Source organism: Platalea leucorodia, assembly GCF_965183815.1.
Source record: "Platalea leucorodia genome assembly, chromosome: 6".
Taxonomy (NCBI): Eukaryota; Metazoa; Chordata; class Aves; order Pelecaniformes; family Threskiornithidae; genus Platalea; species Platalea leucorodia.
This window is the reverse complement of record NC_138828.1, coordinates 57,928,782-57,946,366: the sequence shown is the minus strand read 5'-3', so window position 1 is coordinate 57,946,366 and position 17,585 is coordinate 57,928,782. Positions and strand designations below refer to the sequence as shown.

Genomic DNA, 17,585 nt, shown 5'->3' with positions numbered 1-17,585 from the left:
CAGATGTTCTTACTGCATTTTTTTAATTCTTCCTCACTCTTCCACCCATTTTCTCCTCTCCAGTGTTCTCAAAATATCAGCAATTCAACTGATAGTTACCAGGGCTGGATATTTACTAGGAAGTCCTTCCATGCTGTGTAAGTCTGATTTAGACTGGGTAGCAGGTCATCAACACCACCCACAACTTACAGTTTCGAAGCTAAATTGTTAGATAGTAATATCTGAACCTATGAATTTACGATGGTTTTAGGTTGCATCACATTTTGTCTGAGTTCTCTGTTGTTTTTTTTTTTTTTCTATGGCTTTAGGTCTCTGAAATTGATCCAGAAAAATTTTCCAGTAGAATAGAGTGTGAAAGTCCTAACAACGACCTCAGTCGCTTCCGAGGCTTTGTGTAAGTAGGCTTGGTGGCTCTTCAAACTATTGTCATTTGCTTTGGTGCTCTTCCTAATTTTCAAAGAGCTTGTAATGTTTGCTTTAAAAAATAATGACAATATGTATAGAAGTCAGTTTACACCACTGCATTTCTGAGTGCGGCCCAACATCTAGAGCTCCAGAAGGGCTTTCTGAGCAGCAGATTGTGAACTGGGAAGCCCACCAGTGCTTTTTATTTTGTATTGAATATTTTCAACATCTTGGTTCAGGCTGTTTTGCAGTAGTGTATTCCATATTTGAAATAGCTGTTTCAAATCTGCTCTTAATAACATGTGATATCTACAGCGTTTGGTCTGGACCATGGTCTGATTGGACAGGCTGCATTGCTCAGAATTGGAAATGGGAAGGACGGGCTTCCTCTCCTACTCTGATTTGTTTTGTGTAGCTATCTTGATCAGACTCTTTTTCACCAGCGTGCCTATCTGTGTCTTTTCTTCTCATGGGTTTATGATTTTCTATAGACAGTAGGAAAAGAAAATACTATTTCATGGGGTGACTGATTTTCAGTTTTTGAGAGTTATAATGTCTGTATTCTTCCCTGTGGGCACTGACAGATTAGAAATATGAAAAGAAAAATAAATATATATAAATCTTAGTCTCTGAGGAAACACGTTGACAAACAGTGGGCCTACCTGCACCGAAAGTATGCCACAGGAGTAAAGATGCTCACAGTATATTTAAAATGGGATTTTATATGTTTGAATTTTTTCTGGTGTTGGCAATCCAAGTAGAAGTTGTAGGCTTTCAGACTTCCAGTGTTTGTCTTGAGCTCTTTTCAATTGTGTTGCCTACTTCTCATATGCTAGCTGGCAAATGCTAGGCTTGTAAACACAAGAAAAAATTAATACAGTGCCTACATGCCTGGATTTTCAAAGGTGACCTGTATACCCCGTTCTTCTGAAAAGTCTGATTGGAAATTTCAGAATGGCAGTCAGTGACTAGCAGCTTCTTTGGGAAATCTGCTCCCTAATGGTTTTGCAAAGCCTGACTGGTTATTGCTGGAGTCCTACAGCTGAAGTAATGTGCTTTTTTTTCAGTGAGCATTCAAACAAGGATCGAGTGGGCCTCAGCAAGGAAAACTTACTGCTCCGAGGATGCACAGTAAGAAACACAGAAGCTGTTGTAGGCATAGTGGTATATGCAGGTTAGTGAACCACCCCAGCTTTGCCTTGCAAACAAGATAGAGTTATGTGCCCTAAGAAACAGTATTGTACAAAGGGGAATTAGGAGAGTAAAAGCTTGAATCTGGCAGAACGCAGCTGTAGCTAGAAATGCTAAGAACGCATGTCTGGATTAAGTTCCTTTCTATTTTAACAATGTAAAGAACTGATACGTCTGGTTATTCACGGGAGGCCAGCTGTGTTCTGTGTGGACAAGTCCTTGCCCTCAACTGTTAGTTGCAATAATAAACCCAGGTTTTGAAATGGACATGGAGATGTGTGGCTTGCTTAGGAATTTTTTCTGATCCAAAACTGAAGCTAGTGCTGTTCTTCAGTGTTCTGTATCAAAGGGCAGAGGTTTTTAAACTAACCAATATGATGTATCCAGCCAGATAGTTGTAAGGCAGGCACAGGATTTTGTAGAAAATATTAGAAATAATATAGAAAACATCAAGAATAAGATTGTTTCTATGGGAAGGGATATTATTGACAGTATAGAAGTTAATATGTACAAGACAGATTTTGGTTTAATTTATTCAGTTTTCTTCAGGACAGAATTCGAATTTGTATATTGTAGGAGCAGTTAGTTTGCTCATATTTATAATCTCTGTTCAAATGTTAGTTAACAAAAATGTCCCGTTTCCTAGAGCTTTATAAATATAAAGCACTTGTAGTTCTGATACCTGCTATTAGAGAATTTCAACCTGTGTTATGGTTACAGGTCATGAAACCAAAGCCATGCTGAATAACAGTGGCCCTCATTACAAGCGCAGTAAATTGGAAAGAAAAGTGAACACTGATATTCTTTGGTGTGTTCTGCTTCTAATTTTGATGTGTTTAACTGGTGCAATAGGTAAGTGAGAATCAGCAGACTGCAGCTATTTTCCTCTCTCAGCCTGCAGTGCTTAGTGTTTTATTTTGGGGCTAATTCATTTTAACAGCCCATCTCAGAAACTGCCTTTATCCATATGTAATTCCCTCGTGGTTGGGGATGCTGCCAGGTTTTAGTTCATGTTGTCATGTTTAATCTGGAGTGTGGTCAAGAAGTATGTTCCTGGTGGAAGTTCTTAGGACTGGAACCTGTTTCTCCGATGCATTTCTCGCTTTCTCTCACTACTTGCTCTGCAAAACTCCTACTCACTCTCAGGATTTTTCAGGTAACATGAGATGCATGTACAGCATTGTGGGGAGAGGCCTAGTGTGACCAGAGTTGTAAGGACTTGGTATTTTAGGGATTGATTAAATAGTGAGCTTGAGTACATCTAAGCAGACTAGCTTTTATGACAAATCAAAAAGGTGTTTAAAACATGTTTAAAAAAACTTCAGACTACACTTCATAATGATGACATGGTGTTCACAGGTTAACTAAAACCTGGACAAGCAAGGATAATACAATTAATTGCCAGAGGTTTTACTGGGGAAAAAAAAAAAGTGTTTATCAAGTGTAGTTAGTATTCCTTTAGTTCTGAGATGTCCTGTTGATAGAAATGCATGTAAGGTATTTATTCATGTGTGCATTGATGCTTAATTAATTTTAATGGGGTTCCTGTTGAGGAAAAACTCAAGGGATAAAATGGTGGTTTAAAAGCTTAGAAAGAACTGCAGAGTGTAACAGCTAACGCCATGACCCTGAACTGTCATACAGTTTACATACAACTGACTCACTTTATCTTGTTCTTGTTTTCAAGGCCATGGAATTTGGTTAAGTAGGTATTCGGAAATACCTTTTTTTAACATCCCTGAGCCAGATGGGAAATCGATTCCTCCAGCATTAGCAGGGTTCAATATGTTCTGGACGATGATCATTTTATTACAGGTAACTTTGGTCTGCTTTGAACATGGGTTATATTCTGGTCTCATTTATATCGTTGAAGTAACTCTTCAGCTTCAGTAGAGCTACTTCATGTTTGTAACTGGCCAAAGAGTTTGGTTTTATTTAATTCCCATGTTTTATTTTGGTAGGTCTTGATCCCAATTTCTCTCTATGTTTCAATTGAAATTGTCAAATTGGGACAAATTTATTTAATACAGAATGACATTGATTTTTACCATGAGAAAACAGACTCAACAATTCAGTGTCGAGCACTGAATATTGCTGAAGACCTTGGCCAGATTCAGTATATCTTCTCTGACAAGACCGGAACCCTTACTGAAAATAAGATGGTTTTTCGGAGATGCAGCATTGCAGGACAGGAGTATTGCCATGAGGAAAATGGTAAGACACTAAACCTATGTTCACAATGGGTCGTTTTTCTCTTCTCAGAGAAGCCGAAAGTTTTGGTAGGGGTCCGGTGGACTTCATGAGGTTTGTGTGGCAATACACCCATGAGGTTTGTGTGGCAATACACACCACACTAGGAAGGTGTGAATTCAGACTGATCCTACTAATAGCCATGCATCTTTCCCCATTGTTTGGATCCCTTCATATATAGTGTGTTAAGAGACTCGAAGGCTGTATGTAAGGAGCTGCTTTGCAGCTAGTTAAGTTCCAACATACTTGATACCACAAACAAAATATTCTTTACTCGCCCTGGAAGAAGTCATGCCTACTGTGTTTTGCTTCTCTCCTTGCAATGTTCAGATCCCAGAACGCTAGAAAGTTGCCCATCTAGTCTTTCCTCTTTTTTTTTTTTTTTTTTTTTTTTTTCAACTAGAGTGCCAATGCTTACCTAGCATTTTAGGGTTCAGACATCCTGTTGACTGCCACAGCAGTGTACCACCTTTATATAGTAATCTTAAGGCTTTGATTCGACGTGCTGTTGCCCTTGAGGATACAGTAACCCAAACAGAATACATGCTGAAGTCAGAGCTTTAGCAGTAACGTTAAGGTACAGTCAAGCAGGTGTGCGTGTTAAGGCTGCAAAGATGAGTACCTCTATCAGAAATAATGACTGTTGTATTCTTACTTATATCCTACACACCTGTTTATTGTTAGCCAGAAAGTCAACAAGCGGTGTTAATGGGTAGTTGCTGCCTCATTGTCTAATAGTATAGCATCTCTCCATATGCATTTCATGAGAGCCTACCTGGAGCCTTCTGGGAGCCAGGAGAAGATACAGCTCCAGGCACAAGAGAAAATTGGGCAAAGTGACATGAAGTCTTTGATTCAATTAGCTATTTTATTAATTAGGTAAAACCATGAAGTTTTTATTACCGTTACTGTATGTAAATACTAGTGGCTGCAGACATTTGCTGTTTTGCTGGTGGGCGATGCAAGTATTCCATATGAGATCAAAGGTGAGGTGCTGACAGGTGGACACGTGAAGCACAGCTGTGTATTAACCCCCCCGTGGTGGTTTTGGTGGTTTTGCTGCCCGATAGAACTGCTCACAACTGCGAGCAAAGGGCACACCCTGCTGGCCACAGCAATGAATCAGTTCAGGCCCTCTTTTATTGTGTCACAGATGGTTACAAACCGTTTTTACAGTAATTTCTGCACGTATTTTGAAAATTTTATGGTGCGGCTGTCCAGGTGCTTCTTTGGCTTTGCATAATTATACTGGGAAGGGTGACAAAGCGAGAAGAAACATTTTTAAGTTTTGAACTTGGTGAATGAACAACTTAAATAAAAAGTAGGATATATTTTCAGGCCATTTTCTAAAGGAAGGAAAAGTATTTCAGAAGAGATAAACCAAAGAGTAGTGTGAATGGTGTAGCTGTGGCTGATCCAGGTCTCATTGTGCCAGGGAAAGTGTATCTACCACTTACTTCTGCTAGTAGTTCACTTAAGAGTTATCTTCCAAAAAGATTAATGTGTTAATTATGTTTATAATTATTTCCTGCTGTGCCCTGTCTTTTACCTGAAGGGTAAGCATGTGCTTCTTCCTAACAGATCTAGAAGTTATATGAGCTCCGAAAATCAGTTTGAAAAATGTTGGAGGTCCTGTATTTTAGTCCTGTTTTACATTTGTGCAGTTGCATAGAGCTACTATTTGCAAGGCTCCTGCTACATATAACAAGAGTTGCAGTGCAAGACAGTACAGTCTTTTGCATATAAGCTGCTTAGTCTGTACATATATTTCTGTATTTATATTTGTATTGCCCAGGATAAAGGCGTGCGCATGAGGGAAGTGCACAACAGCAATGACTGTGATTCAGTATAATCTTCCATATAGGTGCCCCCATGCAGTGTTCTGTCTAAAGTATTGTGAGCCTCTCGGACCGTGGCAGCAGAGCAGTGTGGCGTTACAAGAGGTGCCGCATACGTTACTTCAGACAGACCGTGCAGGCTTCTCAACAGCCTGGAAGCAGAGCGGAATGGGCGTGTGTTGCCCAAACCTACCTCTACAAACACATACTAAGTCACTGTTGCTGCTTTCTGGCAAACGGTATCGATACCACATGTGGGATATTATATTTGGTAGTTGTGGAGAGCCACAGTTTGTTACGTTCCCACCTGTCTTTTTTTTTAAAAGAACTATTTTATTAATTCCATGTTGGCATCAGGGAGATGGCCTGCCAAGGAAGGTGTAAGCTCTGGTCTCCCTGCTTTACTTGGACTCATCAGAATGGCAGGATGAGGGACACGAGGCTTTCAGTTATGTTTCAGAAAGAGAAGACAACAGGAAAGAAGGAGAACTTAACAGGCTAGCAAATCCTGTAGCTCATTTCCTGAACATAGCTAAGCTCCTGTGCTTTGGCTCGGAGGAAAAGGACTCACAGTTGACATAAACCTATTCCCATCTCATTTTGAGCACCAGAGCTGGGGACTCTGAACTGTGGATAAGTTTCCCATTCGCATAAACCAGAGTAATATCCCACTTTTCACTTCTTTCCTGTACAGTACCTGCCACTTTAAGTAAGAAAAAAATAGGGAATTAGTGGTGTGGCAGGAGATGTCTGAATATTAATATTGTTTTTTTCCTAGGATGCCATTGTTTGTACTCAAGCTTTAATGAAATAAACAGGCAATGCACAGCTCTCAGAACAGTTTTTCCATGCTGTCAGTGGATGCAGACATTGAACTGCTAGTGTATGCTCACTGCATGCTATTTTCACAGTGACAGGTAAAAACTTGAAAGCTGAATAGCGTACAGTGATCCAGTGCTGACTGGATTGAGATTGCAACCTCTTGCATGTGGTCAAACACCGTCCCAGAACTCCACTGCAGACACTTGGGTGTGTTCTTAACAAGCACATGATAGCACAGGCATGTTTCCATTTGCTACAGGGGTTCTTTACACCACTGATCTTCCCAGCTGGATTTGTGGGGCACAGAACTGCATTTATATCTTTGGTGCAAAGGTATTAGACATGTCAATACAAAATTTTATTATTGAAACCTGCTTTTCAATTAAATACTCAGAAAATATGTGTGTATGTGTGTGTGAGGGGGTGTCCAATACAGAAATGATAAGAAACACAGTTTCAATGAGTTCCTGCTAGAAACTGTATTTGTCAAACTTGCATACAGTCCTGGTCCAGCATAAAATAATTACGCGAGAAAACATAGCAGAGGGTGATTTGGTCCCGTTTCTCTGGCCTAAGGCAGAGTTGTTGCTATCATTCTTTATGAATATTTTGTTTGTTTGTTTCTTCAGGACCTCCAGTGACAACCAATTCACTGCTTTTTCAGGCATTCTGTTCTAGTATGTCATGTCTTCTCTGACAAAGTTTTGCTGATACCTAGCCTGAGTCTGTCTTGCCATGATACAGGACCATTGTGTCTTCTGTTACCCAGTGTGCATAGAAAACAGGCTATTTCCTTTCTCTGTGCAATTGCCCTTCATGTACCTGAGGACTATTATTTGGCTCCCATCAATGTACCCTTCTGGAGGCTGTGTACCTCCAGCTTATTTTACTGTTTCCTTGCAGCTCATGTTGTCTAGAACCCTGATCATTCTTGCTCTCTCTTCTGAATTCACTCCAGTGGAGTGTTGCTTTTGAACTGCAGTGTCCCAAACAGAAAGTCAGTGTGATGGCGTGTCATGGGTTTTATTTTTCATAAATGGTGGATTATTTTTAACTATATACTAAATTCATTACTTTAAAATTTTGTTTCCTGAACTTCCAGGCAGTGTTTTGGACAAGTTTCTTTTTGCTCATGGAACAATATTTTTATTTCCCTTTCCATAGCAAAGAGGTTGGAATCCTATCAAGAGCTGGATTCAGAGGATGAGGATTCAGGTGATCGTCAGTGTGGCTCTTCAACCCATATGTCAAAATGTCAGGGGCACAACTGCAGAGCTGTGAATGAACCTTTGAACAGAAAGTCTTTGACTCAGTTGTCTGGTAGTTACCCTGCATTAGGAAGGGAAGATGGAGCAGGTGATGTTCCCCGCTTGGGACACGTTGCTTTCAGCAGCCCCATTGTAAGTAAAAGCTGTTGGTTTTGATGCTAAATTTCTGAAGTAACTCATGAAGGAATACCTTTTAATCCCCATTTGATCAGAGTGCTTCTCTTTTAAGAAATCGTTCCTCTCTTCCATCAAAACCAGAGCCTCCCATGATTGCTTGGCTGCATCCTATTTGCAGCTGACATTGCAGGTGTTTGTTAGGTCACGAAGGTATATGCTTTGGTTCTTGCTGCTGTGAGTCCGTGATCACTCCAGCTAAAATGACCAGCTTCATTTTAATAACAGTTTTTTCTTTTGTTTTAAGAGGTTTCTATCATTTTCTTTTGTTTTTAATAGGAAATATCTAGATGACCAATATTTATTGGAGGTTACGAGAGGTGGTAACTCTGTGTCTGTACCTGAAGGTGTCTAAATATCATTCATCGTATTTAATCTCTGTTGAAGTGTCTGTGAACTAAGGCTCTACTGTTTACCTGTCTGGGCATGAAGTTTGCCATTTTCAATGGGCAGCAAAGACACCAGAGTGTTCTTCTATTTCCTAGTATAGCCAACTCAACATCTGACAGGAAGGAAGTTGCATGAGCTTCTACACTTCATTCATCGATATCCAATTTAACCTCCAGAGACTGAGATTAAGCTTATATCCTAACGGACAGTTTTGTTCATTTCATCAATAGGAAACGGATGTTGTACCAGACGCACAACTGCTGGAGAAGTTCAGTCAAATTTCTTTTCATTCCTATCAACAATCAGAAGAAGCCAGCAGCAAGTTATCTTTGGAGACAACGTACATCGCTGACTTCTTTCTTGCTCTGGCAATCTGTAATACTGTTGTAGTTTCAGTCCCCAATCAGCCACGTCAGAAGGTAAGAAGGCCTTATTTTTGGCTATTTGGCCATATTCATAAATAAATGAGCTTCCTTTGGTTTGATTACAAAAGGAAAAAACAATTAACTGACATTTTAAAAATTATCCTTTTCTGCTCTATTGGTTTGTCCTTTTAGGAAGAACGGAATTACTGTAAACCCACAGAGTGCAATGAATTAGTATGTAATATGATGCTGGTAATGTTTTTCCGATGCAGAAAAAACTTGGCTTCAATATTTTTGCTTCAGTGTGTAGACTGTTCATAACTTTTACATGACAAATTCCGAGATTAAATTGCAATTGTGATTTTTTCTATATTCAAGTTATCTTTTTCCAGATATGCGCATAACTTCCTTTAAGAGTACCCTAACACTCAGGTTACCTTTACATATAGGTTATTGTTGGCTGAAAAAAAAGAATAATCTCAGAAGACTCCCAGAATAGTGGAACTGAGAATGCTCTTACCTTTTCCCTGACTATTCAAATAGAGTTTCAGCAAAAGTATGGAAGATCAAGTTTCGTATGTGTAATAATCTGAAGAAAAAATGCTTTGCAGTAAGACATAAAGTGGTCTCACCTTCAGTGTACAGTGCATTTGCTAGACTGTCCTGGTTTAATGGTCTGGAGTGTGTTTAAGTCTTCCTGAGACCACTTATTGTTTTCAGAGCACACAACCGAACATTTATTTAAAGATAGTACTATCTTTTTCAAATATTTTTTTTTCAAGGTGGGATTTTCATAAGCCCATCTTTTACCAATTTTGACTGTGTTGCCGGATAATTCCCATGTTCAGCTTCGATTTCCTTTCCCCTATCCCTTGGTGATTTCCATTTGTTGACTTTGTCTTCTGAAAATAATGTTTATGACATGTGCAGGACTAGATTTTTGGTGTCCATCTAGGCAGTGAACCTACAACCATGGCTGGAGACATTCCCAAAAGGTATCCTGTGGAGTATAAAGTACCTCCTATGTATAAATAAGCCTGGTATTTCAGCGTGCTTCCAAGCATTCCCAGAAAGCATAGTAGGCAGCTTAGGTCCATGTGTGGACGGGACAGCTGTGTTCGTAGTTACTAATCAGCTATTCCTTAAAGGTGGTGTAGAAAAATATATAGGTGAGATTCTCGTTTTTTTGAGAATAATATTTCTGGATGACTTGCTAGCAGGGGAGAAGATCACTCCAGGTCACTAGTAGGTAGGTTGGGAGGGGCAATGAGGCATGAGGTTTGAGTTCACACTTAGGGAATGATGTGAAAGAGCTCAAGGCAACGGAAGCTTTGAAGGTTGCTTTAGGGAGAGGCGATGAAAGGATGTTCCTAGTCTCTGTTTCCATGATGCTGAATGGAGATGCATTACAACTTGCACGCAATTGCAGTAGAACCGAAGCCGGAGTCTGTCCTTACTTTGTGGTTTTCAGTGGCAAAGGAGAACATGCTTCCTGGTGATAACTCATTCTTAACTCTTCACCAATAATGAGAAATGGATGTCAGCCTTGCATGCCTTGTTCCTTGTTTGTAAGCTGTTAGCTGCCTAACTGTTCCGAGTAACAGTAAGCCAGTTATTTTGTAACACTGATGAGAGGGGAACCGTGTTTTGTTTTAAATTCGGACATTAAAAAAGTATTGATAAGGTACGGTATTTTTAACAGTATTTGTAGCTAGTTACTGTGAGGGGTATGGAGTTGGGTTATTCTTCACAAGTATCTTGCTCATTCAGCACAAGAATTAAAGCGTTTAGTTCCATTTGCCACAACTTTTGAAAGTTACAATGTTGTACTAACTGTTTCATTACTGAAACAGTTCTAAAGAGAAGAACAGGGAGTCAGGAATCAAACTTGGAATGCATACAGTTTTCAGATCTAAATTATTTTTACAATTCTTTTCATTTGAATAATGAAGCTCTTAGAGAAGCTTTTTAGTGTACTCATATGGTTATATGTTTAATTGAGCTGGCCATCTTTAATACAAGCAATCAAACTCATGCTAAATTTTAAAATACTACATTCATTAAGAAACATACATAGTTTGTAAGCTGTCCTTCTTGTATATGTAATAAAATATGAAGAATTAATATAAATGCTTTCTCTAACTGTTCTGTTCCAGATGAGACTCTCTTCGATGGGTAGGATGCCTCTTAAATCGCTTGAGGAAATCAGGCAGATGTTCCAGAGGTTGTCGGTCCGGAGACTAAGTTCCTCCCCACTTCCAAGTGTAAAAGAGTCATCATCTGAAAGCCCCAATAGTTTTGTGAGCAAACTGTCTATTTTCAGAATGAAACTGGCTTCACCTGCTTTGGATGGAGCTGCACAAAGGGCTGCTGAGCCTGACAATACTGACAGCCCAGAAAATTCCCAAGTGCCTCGAGAACTAGATACGGTGATTGTAGCTGCTGGCTGTGAACACAACAGTGCTGCGTCATGTATTGAATTGTCTCCCTTACCTAAACTATGTTACGAAGCTGAGAGTCCAGATGAAGCTGCCTTGGTTCATGCTGCTAGGGCTTATAAATGTATTTTACAGTCCAGGACTCCAGATCAAGTAACTGTGGACTTCGCAGGTCTGGGATCTTTAACATTTCAGCTTTTGCATATCCTGCCTTTTGATTCAGTGCGGAAAAGGATGTCAGTGGTGGTTCGGCATCCAGTCTCCAACAAAGTGGTGGTGTACACCAAAGGTGCAGACTCCGTCATGATGGATTTGTTGAGAACTGCATCTGAAGGTATCTATAGAACTTCTAATTCTTGGCTCACCTTTGTCATTCTTTAGTACAGTTGAACAGATGGCCTGATTCATGAGAAGAGACAGGTAACCCAGCAGAACTATTATCTGTGAATAGTTCCTTATAGGGAACCCAGAAAGGTAGTAGTGCTTGTCACCTAGGTACGGCTATGCTGTGTGCTGGTGTGGAAACTGAGAAGAGAGAAGCAGCTGTTACCTAAAGAATTTAATGATGTCTAAGCAACCCTTTGGAGCCAACTGAAATATTTCCAGTTATGAAGTAAGGTCATCTGCTTCAGTAGTTGGCTTCTGCTACACAGAGCGGGGTGTTGATTAGAAGGAGATACTTTCTAGCCTTAACCTATGTTAGTGTTTCTGAGCTGTTGGAGAGGTATTGGTAGCAGATGTCACCTATCGGTGCTTTTTGAGGTTTTTTTTCCCTTGATTACTGACTATTTCTGTGTTTCTAGGTGTAACAATAATATCTGTAAAGTTGTGTGGTGCCTCCTGCTGGGCCCTGTTGTTCGGGAGTAAACGTTTTTTGAATCTGCCACAGGAGGGATGCACCATGTTGTTTAAGCAGTAACTGATTTATTCATACACTGTAGCGAACAGTCATTGATTTTTAACTGAAGGCAGTAAAAAGAAAATATAATCTGTGTATGTTAGAAATAAATACCTAAATATATTTAAGTTCAGAAGATGTTCCAAGTGTTTTATTAATGGTATGGAAAATAACATAAAGGAATTATTTTTAAAGGCTTGCTTTCTGCAAAAGGGAGTTTGGTTTGTATGTTCATTGGCTGGCTGATCTCAGTGAGAAAGAGGGATATTTCCAATTCCAAGAGTGGATTTTAGCTCACCCAACATTAGCCATCTAAAGTCTGGACAAAAAGCCTCTGTGGGCCATGGGGCAGAAACAGTACCTCCAAAATCTGTCGTCTCACAAGGGCGGTAATTTCATGTCTGGAGGTGCCTCTCCTTACTTTGATTCTCAAGGTGAACTTGGAACCTAACTTCTACATGTCCAAAGTTAGATGAGTTGAATGCCTGTCTGAATTGTCCACCCCTAAATAGTTATTTTTAAAAAAGCTTTTCTGAGACTGCCTTTTTAGCTCCCTCCCACTAGACCAGTGACAGTAAAGCTGCTGAGGTGTCTGCAGCCCAGTTCATTTTAGGAAATAATTTTATTTTAGAAAAACATTTTGATATACTAGTGGCATCCAAAGATGTATCAGTACCAGATGGGTTCCCCCTCACTGCTTGTGCAGGCTGGTGCACTGCATGCTCACTGTAGATACAGACACAGTACATTGTGCAAACATGAAGATACATTCATGGTTAAAATAAAACCTGTTAACATTTTGGTATTTTTAAAACATATTTAGACCTTCAAAATTTTCTGCTAAATTTAGCCTAAGAATGCGTATTTAATTTGCTTTCTTTGCTTTTTATGTGATAGTAGGTACTAATAATTCAGAAATGGAACAAAAGATTAAAGAGAGAACTCAGAAGCATTTGGATGGCTATGCCAGAAGAGGACTGCGCACTCTATGTATTGCTAAGAAGGTGTTCCTTTTAATACCTATTTTTAAGGATGTTTAGAGTCTGTGACCAACCTGAGTGGTATCGCCAATGGAGCAGACATCACAGCTTCTAAGCAGATGCTTCCATTGCCACACGTTGTTTATTCTTATGTTCTTTCAGGAGGAATTTTTAAGTTGACCCAGATCAATTCCTGACTTCCGTTAGATTGCCATAGTTGTTGTCAGTTTAGGAGGCCAAGCAGCTTAACAGCCTAATTCTAAAACACGGGTTGTCAAATAGCCTGTTTTTTTTCTTCAGGAGTCCTGAGCAGGTCTCCTTGTGTGAAACTTATCCTGGCTGGAATTCCAGACGCAGAAAACAAATGAAGTCAGACCTGTTTTATTGGGTTTCACAAACAGTTTGCAGCTTTACTAGCTCTGGATGCAAAACTTAAGTGATGTTTTGAGATTCCATTTTAAATTCAAAGCTGCTCAGAAGTAAAATTCCGTAGGGATTGAAACAGGCAAGAAAACTCTTTACAAAGCCTTATGCAAAGTGAAAGTACAGGCTGTGTAGCCATACAGTCGTCAAGCTGTATACGGCTGTGCAGTGATTCTGTGCCTGTGTCAATGCTGCAGTTAAAGAGCAGTAGGGAGATTATGCTATGCTCACTGGCCTGCCTGCCTTCCATCTAAATGGAAAGCTCTCAGGCAGCTCCAGAGCCTGCATGGTGCTGGTGAATAACCCGGCTTGTGAAGCCTGGCAAAGTAATCTAACACGATGAACATCGTACTATATCCATGGACATGTTGGGGCACATAAGCAATGTAGGGGCACACTGCCAGGGGCTGTCCTAGGTTCAGTATGTGGGCAGCAGAAGTAACTGTGAGGACACTTTTGAGGCACCCTTGAAAACACAATATAGATACATGCCATATGTTTTCTCTCCCTCTGTAGGTGATGAGTGATGCAGAATATGCAGAGTGGTTAAATCATCATTTTTTAGCGGAAACCAGTATTGACAATAGGGAGGAGCTGCTGCTTGAATCTGCCATCAGGCTTGAGACCGAACTAACTTTGCTCGGTAGGTACAAAATGCTTTAACTCCCGGGAAACTGCTTATGATGTTCATAATTGGAATTCACCTGAAGAGAGCTGTGCTAACCTCAATTTGTGTAACACATAGCTTTCTACAAAGCTAGAATTTATTGTCACTCCTGAATTTTCATAAATCTTGCTGGTAAGTTCGTACTAGTTGCAAAACACACTGAAGACAGGTAGTGCTCTTCTGTTGTTTGTAAAGGGTAAAGTTTTACTGATTTTTTTTTTTTTAATTGGGTTTCTTTTTTGTGCTCACTAGAGTTTTTAAGTGTCATCGTAAATAAGCACGTGAAATGATAATAACAAATCAAAGGGCTGCCTGGGCCAACATTCACAGGGATCTCCCTTCTGGGCATGTTTTCAATCACTGTTGCGTTTGTGGCACAGCAGGTATGCTTGTGCTGTGTCCTCCTGTAATAACATGGAGATGAGAAGTCAGGCATGCTTCTTCAGGAACCATTCCTCTGATGGTCATTCAGCTGTGCAGAAACGGGGAGGCCAAAACAAAATGAAAAACATTTGGTGTAGATCTGTAAAAGGTAAACTGCAGGCAGTCTGGGATAATAGCTCTAGAGGACTGCCCAGCAAATAACATTTGGAAAACAGAGGGCAAAGATCTGATGGTTGTAAAGGCAGCTCATACTAGAAGCTGAAGAGAGACAGATCCTATTGTGTGGAAAGGTGTTACTTCCCTCATTTTGTGCCACATCTGCTCAGGGCAAATGCCATAAACCTTGATACTAAAAGGAGTTCGGGGATTACTGGCTTCAGTTTCTGGAGAGAAGCCAGAGCAGTGCTGCTAGCTGCTGTAGTTTTAAGGGATGATGTGCTATACAGGTACCCCTTTGCATCAGTCAGCAGAGGGAAGTCTAGTTGCTGTGGAGACCTGCTGTCCTGCAGGCCAAGGTATTTCTTTGTCTCCTGTTTCTGGTGGGACAGTAAGCTGTATGGGTTGGCCCTAACATTAAATGGGAGTGAGAATAAGGGTAAATGGCTTCATACTGCCAAGGTGCTTGCTTTCAGTACCTCTGCTAGCTTAGTTACCCTTGCTTGGGCCATGTGTACATTGTGATCTGCAGAGTAGAACTACTTGCAGCACTTCTCATTCTGCTTCTCTGAGCCTTCCTTTGCTTTCTTAATAAACATTACCTGGTGTAGCTGCAGCTGTAACTCTGACTGTCCTCTTAGGACTGAGAAATGAAGACTTTGTCCTCAAAGAACAACAAGCAAAAATTCCAATCATCTCAGTATTGCCAGGATCATGGAGGACAGCAGTGGTTTGTAGTCCACTGCATAGGCAGGTATGAAATCCATATGGCTATATATAAAGCCTCAGGCCTTTATTTTGATGGAAATGCATTTCTGGAAAGAATAGGCCTAATGTGCAGTACTTAACTAAGCACAGATCTGGATCTCGGCAGTATACATATTGAAACTGGCTTCTGTTGGATTACGAAGTGATCAAGTACCTCAGAAGGGGCGTGTTAAGTGTATAGAGTGCCTCAGTTGAAACAATATTTTTCTCTCTTCCCTTTATGCCTGGCAGTGTCTCTCTAAGAAGCTTGCATCAAATAGATCCCAGCGTCTTCCTTCCTGCCTCTTTTGTTGACTTGCATCAAAATGCAGGCAGAGTGCAGAGCAAGACCTGGCGGTTTTCATCGTCCTGGTGACCAGGGACCGTGAGCTCTGTGTGCTCTTGGCAGCTACTTACTGAAGAAGTTGCTGTAGCATCAGAAATTTGCCTGGCCTGTTGGCTCTTATCCATCCCCATATGACAGTCAGTGTCAAATTGCTGGCCAGAGTCCTGCACTAGAAACATGCTAGGAGGAAAAATTTTGCTTTTAATTTTTTCATTGTTTGCCTTTCGGAATTAACCTAGCTGCAACTGGCTGAAGTTTCTTTCTGACAAACTCTCTTAGCCTGAGGATGGCGCAAGCCAAACCATGTCTCCTGGATATGATTTAGTAGTATTTGTATTGTGAAAAAGCCATGAAAATGTCCTGTACCATAAATCACGGGCACTGCAGCTTTTCAGAGGTGGTACTGCTTTACGCTGATGTTGTGTTACCTCATTGTTACCAGAACAGAAGATTTTGTAAGCTGGTTTTAGGAACACAGGTCTGCCTGCTGTGCACACCAGAAAAGAGGATATCTCTGTTAAAGTCTCTGGATTTTTTTGTTGAAAGTATTTTTATAACCACTGAGGGGTGTGTGTCAGAGCAGGTGTTTCCTCCCTGTGGGGGAATATGTCAAGGTTGGCAGCATGGGCAGGAGGAAGGGCAAAACACAGAGTTTAGTGCTATAAATTGAAAGGACCTGGGACAGGTGGTACTGCAGCGATAAGTTGTTGAGAAACCTGATGATGAATGGCAGGTCTTTGCAGCAGTGTGCAAAAATATAAGAAGAGGGGATTTTGGTGCGGAAAAGGTGAGGGCTTGTGACGAGAGGTACAGAGAATTCAGCCTGCAGGAGAGTTGAGAATAAGGAAGAGAAGTGGGCCTTGAGATAGGAAGGATCGAGGTGATACATGAAAGAAGGTTTGGGGTAGTCTGAGGTGGGAGGGAGTGGGAATAATGGAGTATATTTGTCATGAGAAGCCTGGGGGTCTGTGTCCCACAGCCACTATGGGATGAAACAACCGTGAGAATGAGAAAGGTTGGCTTAAAAGGGTCTCGTGAGGAGCTGGAGGCCCCTGAGGCTGTAAGGAGGGTATGTGTCAACAATCTCACATGTGATGGGCTCCCAGACAGAAAGATGTGGAAGGGAGGAATTCCTAAGCATCTCCCAGTAGGTTGTCTGTTTCGGGATGTGGATACACATGGGAGACCATCTTGTCCTGTCCCTCTGTTTTGGTTTTGGAAATACAGCAGCACTAATCCTTCTGCTTGTCGAAATTAAGGTGCCACTGGCATTGAAGATCGCCTGCAGGAGGGTGTTCCAGACACAATACAAGCATTACGGAAAGCGGGCATAAAAATATGGATGCTGACAGGTGACAAGAGAGAGACAGCTGTCAACATTGCCTATGCTTGTAAACTGCTGGAACCAGATGACAGAATCTTCACTCTCAAATCACAGAGTAGGGTGAGTGGAAAATTACACTTTTCTTCAGTCTTTCTCTGATGAAAAATTCAGTTAGGCTATATCACAGGGCAATATGGAAAAATAAAATGTTCTGTGCTTTCCCAACTGAGCAAACACAGCATGATTTCTTGGAAGATGAAAATACTGGAAAACTGACGGTTTGCTTCCTTGCGGGTAAAATACGGAATCTTTTATATGTATGGAACGTCTGTTTCTTTATATACTGTCCCTAAATGATGATTAATTATTTTAATTGAATGGACTGCTTAATTTCTTTGTGGTAGGTTAGAGAGTTGACATGCTTCACGTGTTATTAGAGATTTCAAACGGCTGTGTATTACAGCATATTAGCAATGTAAGAATTATTGTCATGCAAATTCTACTGAATTAAGTTTTGTG

The 17,585-nt window shown here is 40.6% G+C and overlaps 1 protein-coding gene across 1 annotated transcript in view; it reads left to right on the top strand.

Annotated features, from left to right (window-relative positions):
• The window catches only part of ATP10D (ATPase phospholipid transporting 10D (putative)), a 48,148-nt gene that overhangs the window by 18,851 nt on the left and 11,712 nt on the right, over positions 1–17,585 (top strand). Inside the window, exons 5-15 of the mRNA XM_082315507.1 lie at positions 309–394; positions 1,473–1,579; positions 2,317–2,448; positions 3,284–3,411; positions 3,558–3,810; positions 7,671–7,906; positions 8,569–8,757; positions 10,860–11,475; positions 12,937–13,043; positions 13,959–14,085; positions 17,002–17,186. Coding sequence (XP_082171633.1) covers positions 309–394; positions 1,473–1,579; positions 2,317–2,448; positions 3,284–3,411; positions 3,558–3,810; positions 7,671–7,906; positions 8,569–8,757; positions 10,860–11,475; positions 12,937–13,043; positions 13,959–14,085; positions 17,002–17,186 — 2,166 coding nt within the window. The remainder of the gene's footprint in view (positions 1–308; positions 395–1,472; positions 1,580–2,316; positions 2,449–3,283; positions 3,412–3,557; positions 3,811–7,670; positions 7,907–8,568; positions 8,758–10,859; positions 11,476–12,936; positions 13,044–13,958; positions 14,086–17,001; positions 17,187–17,585) is intronic.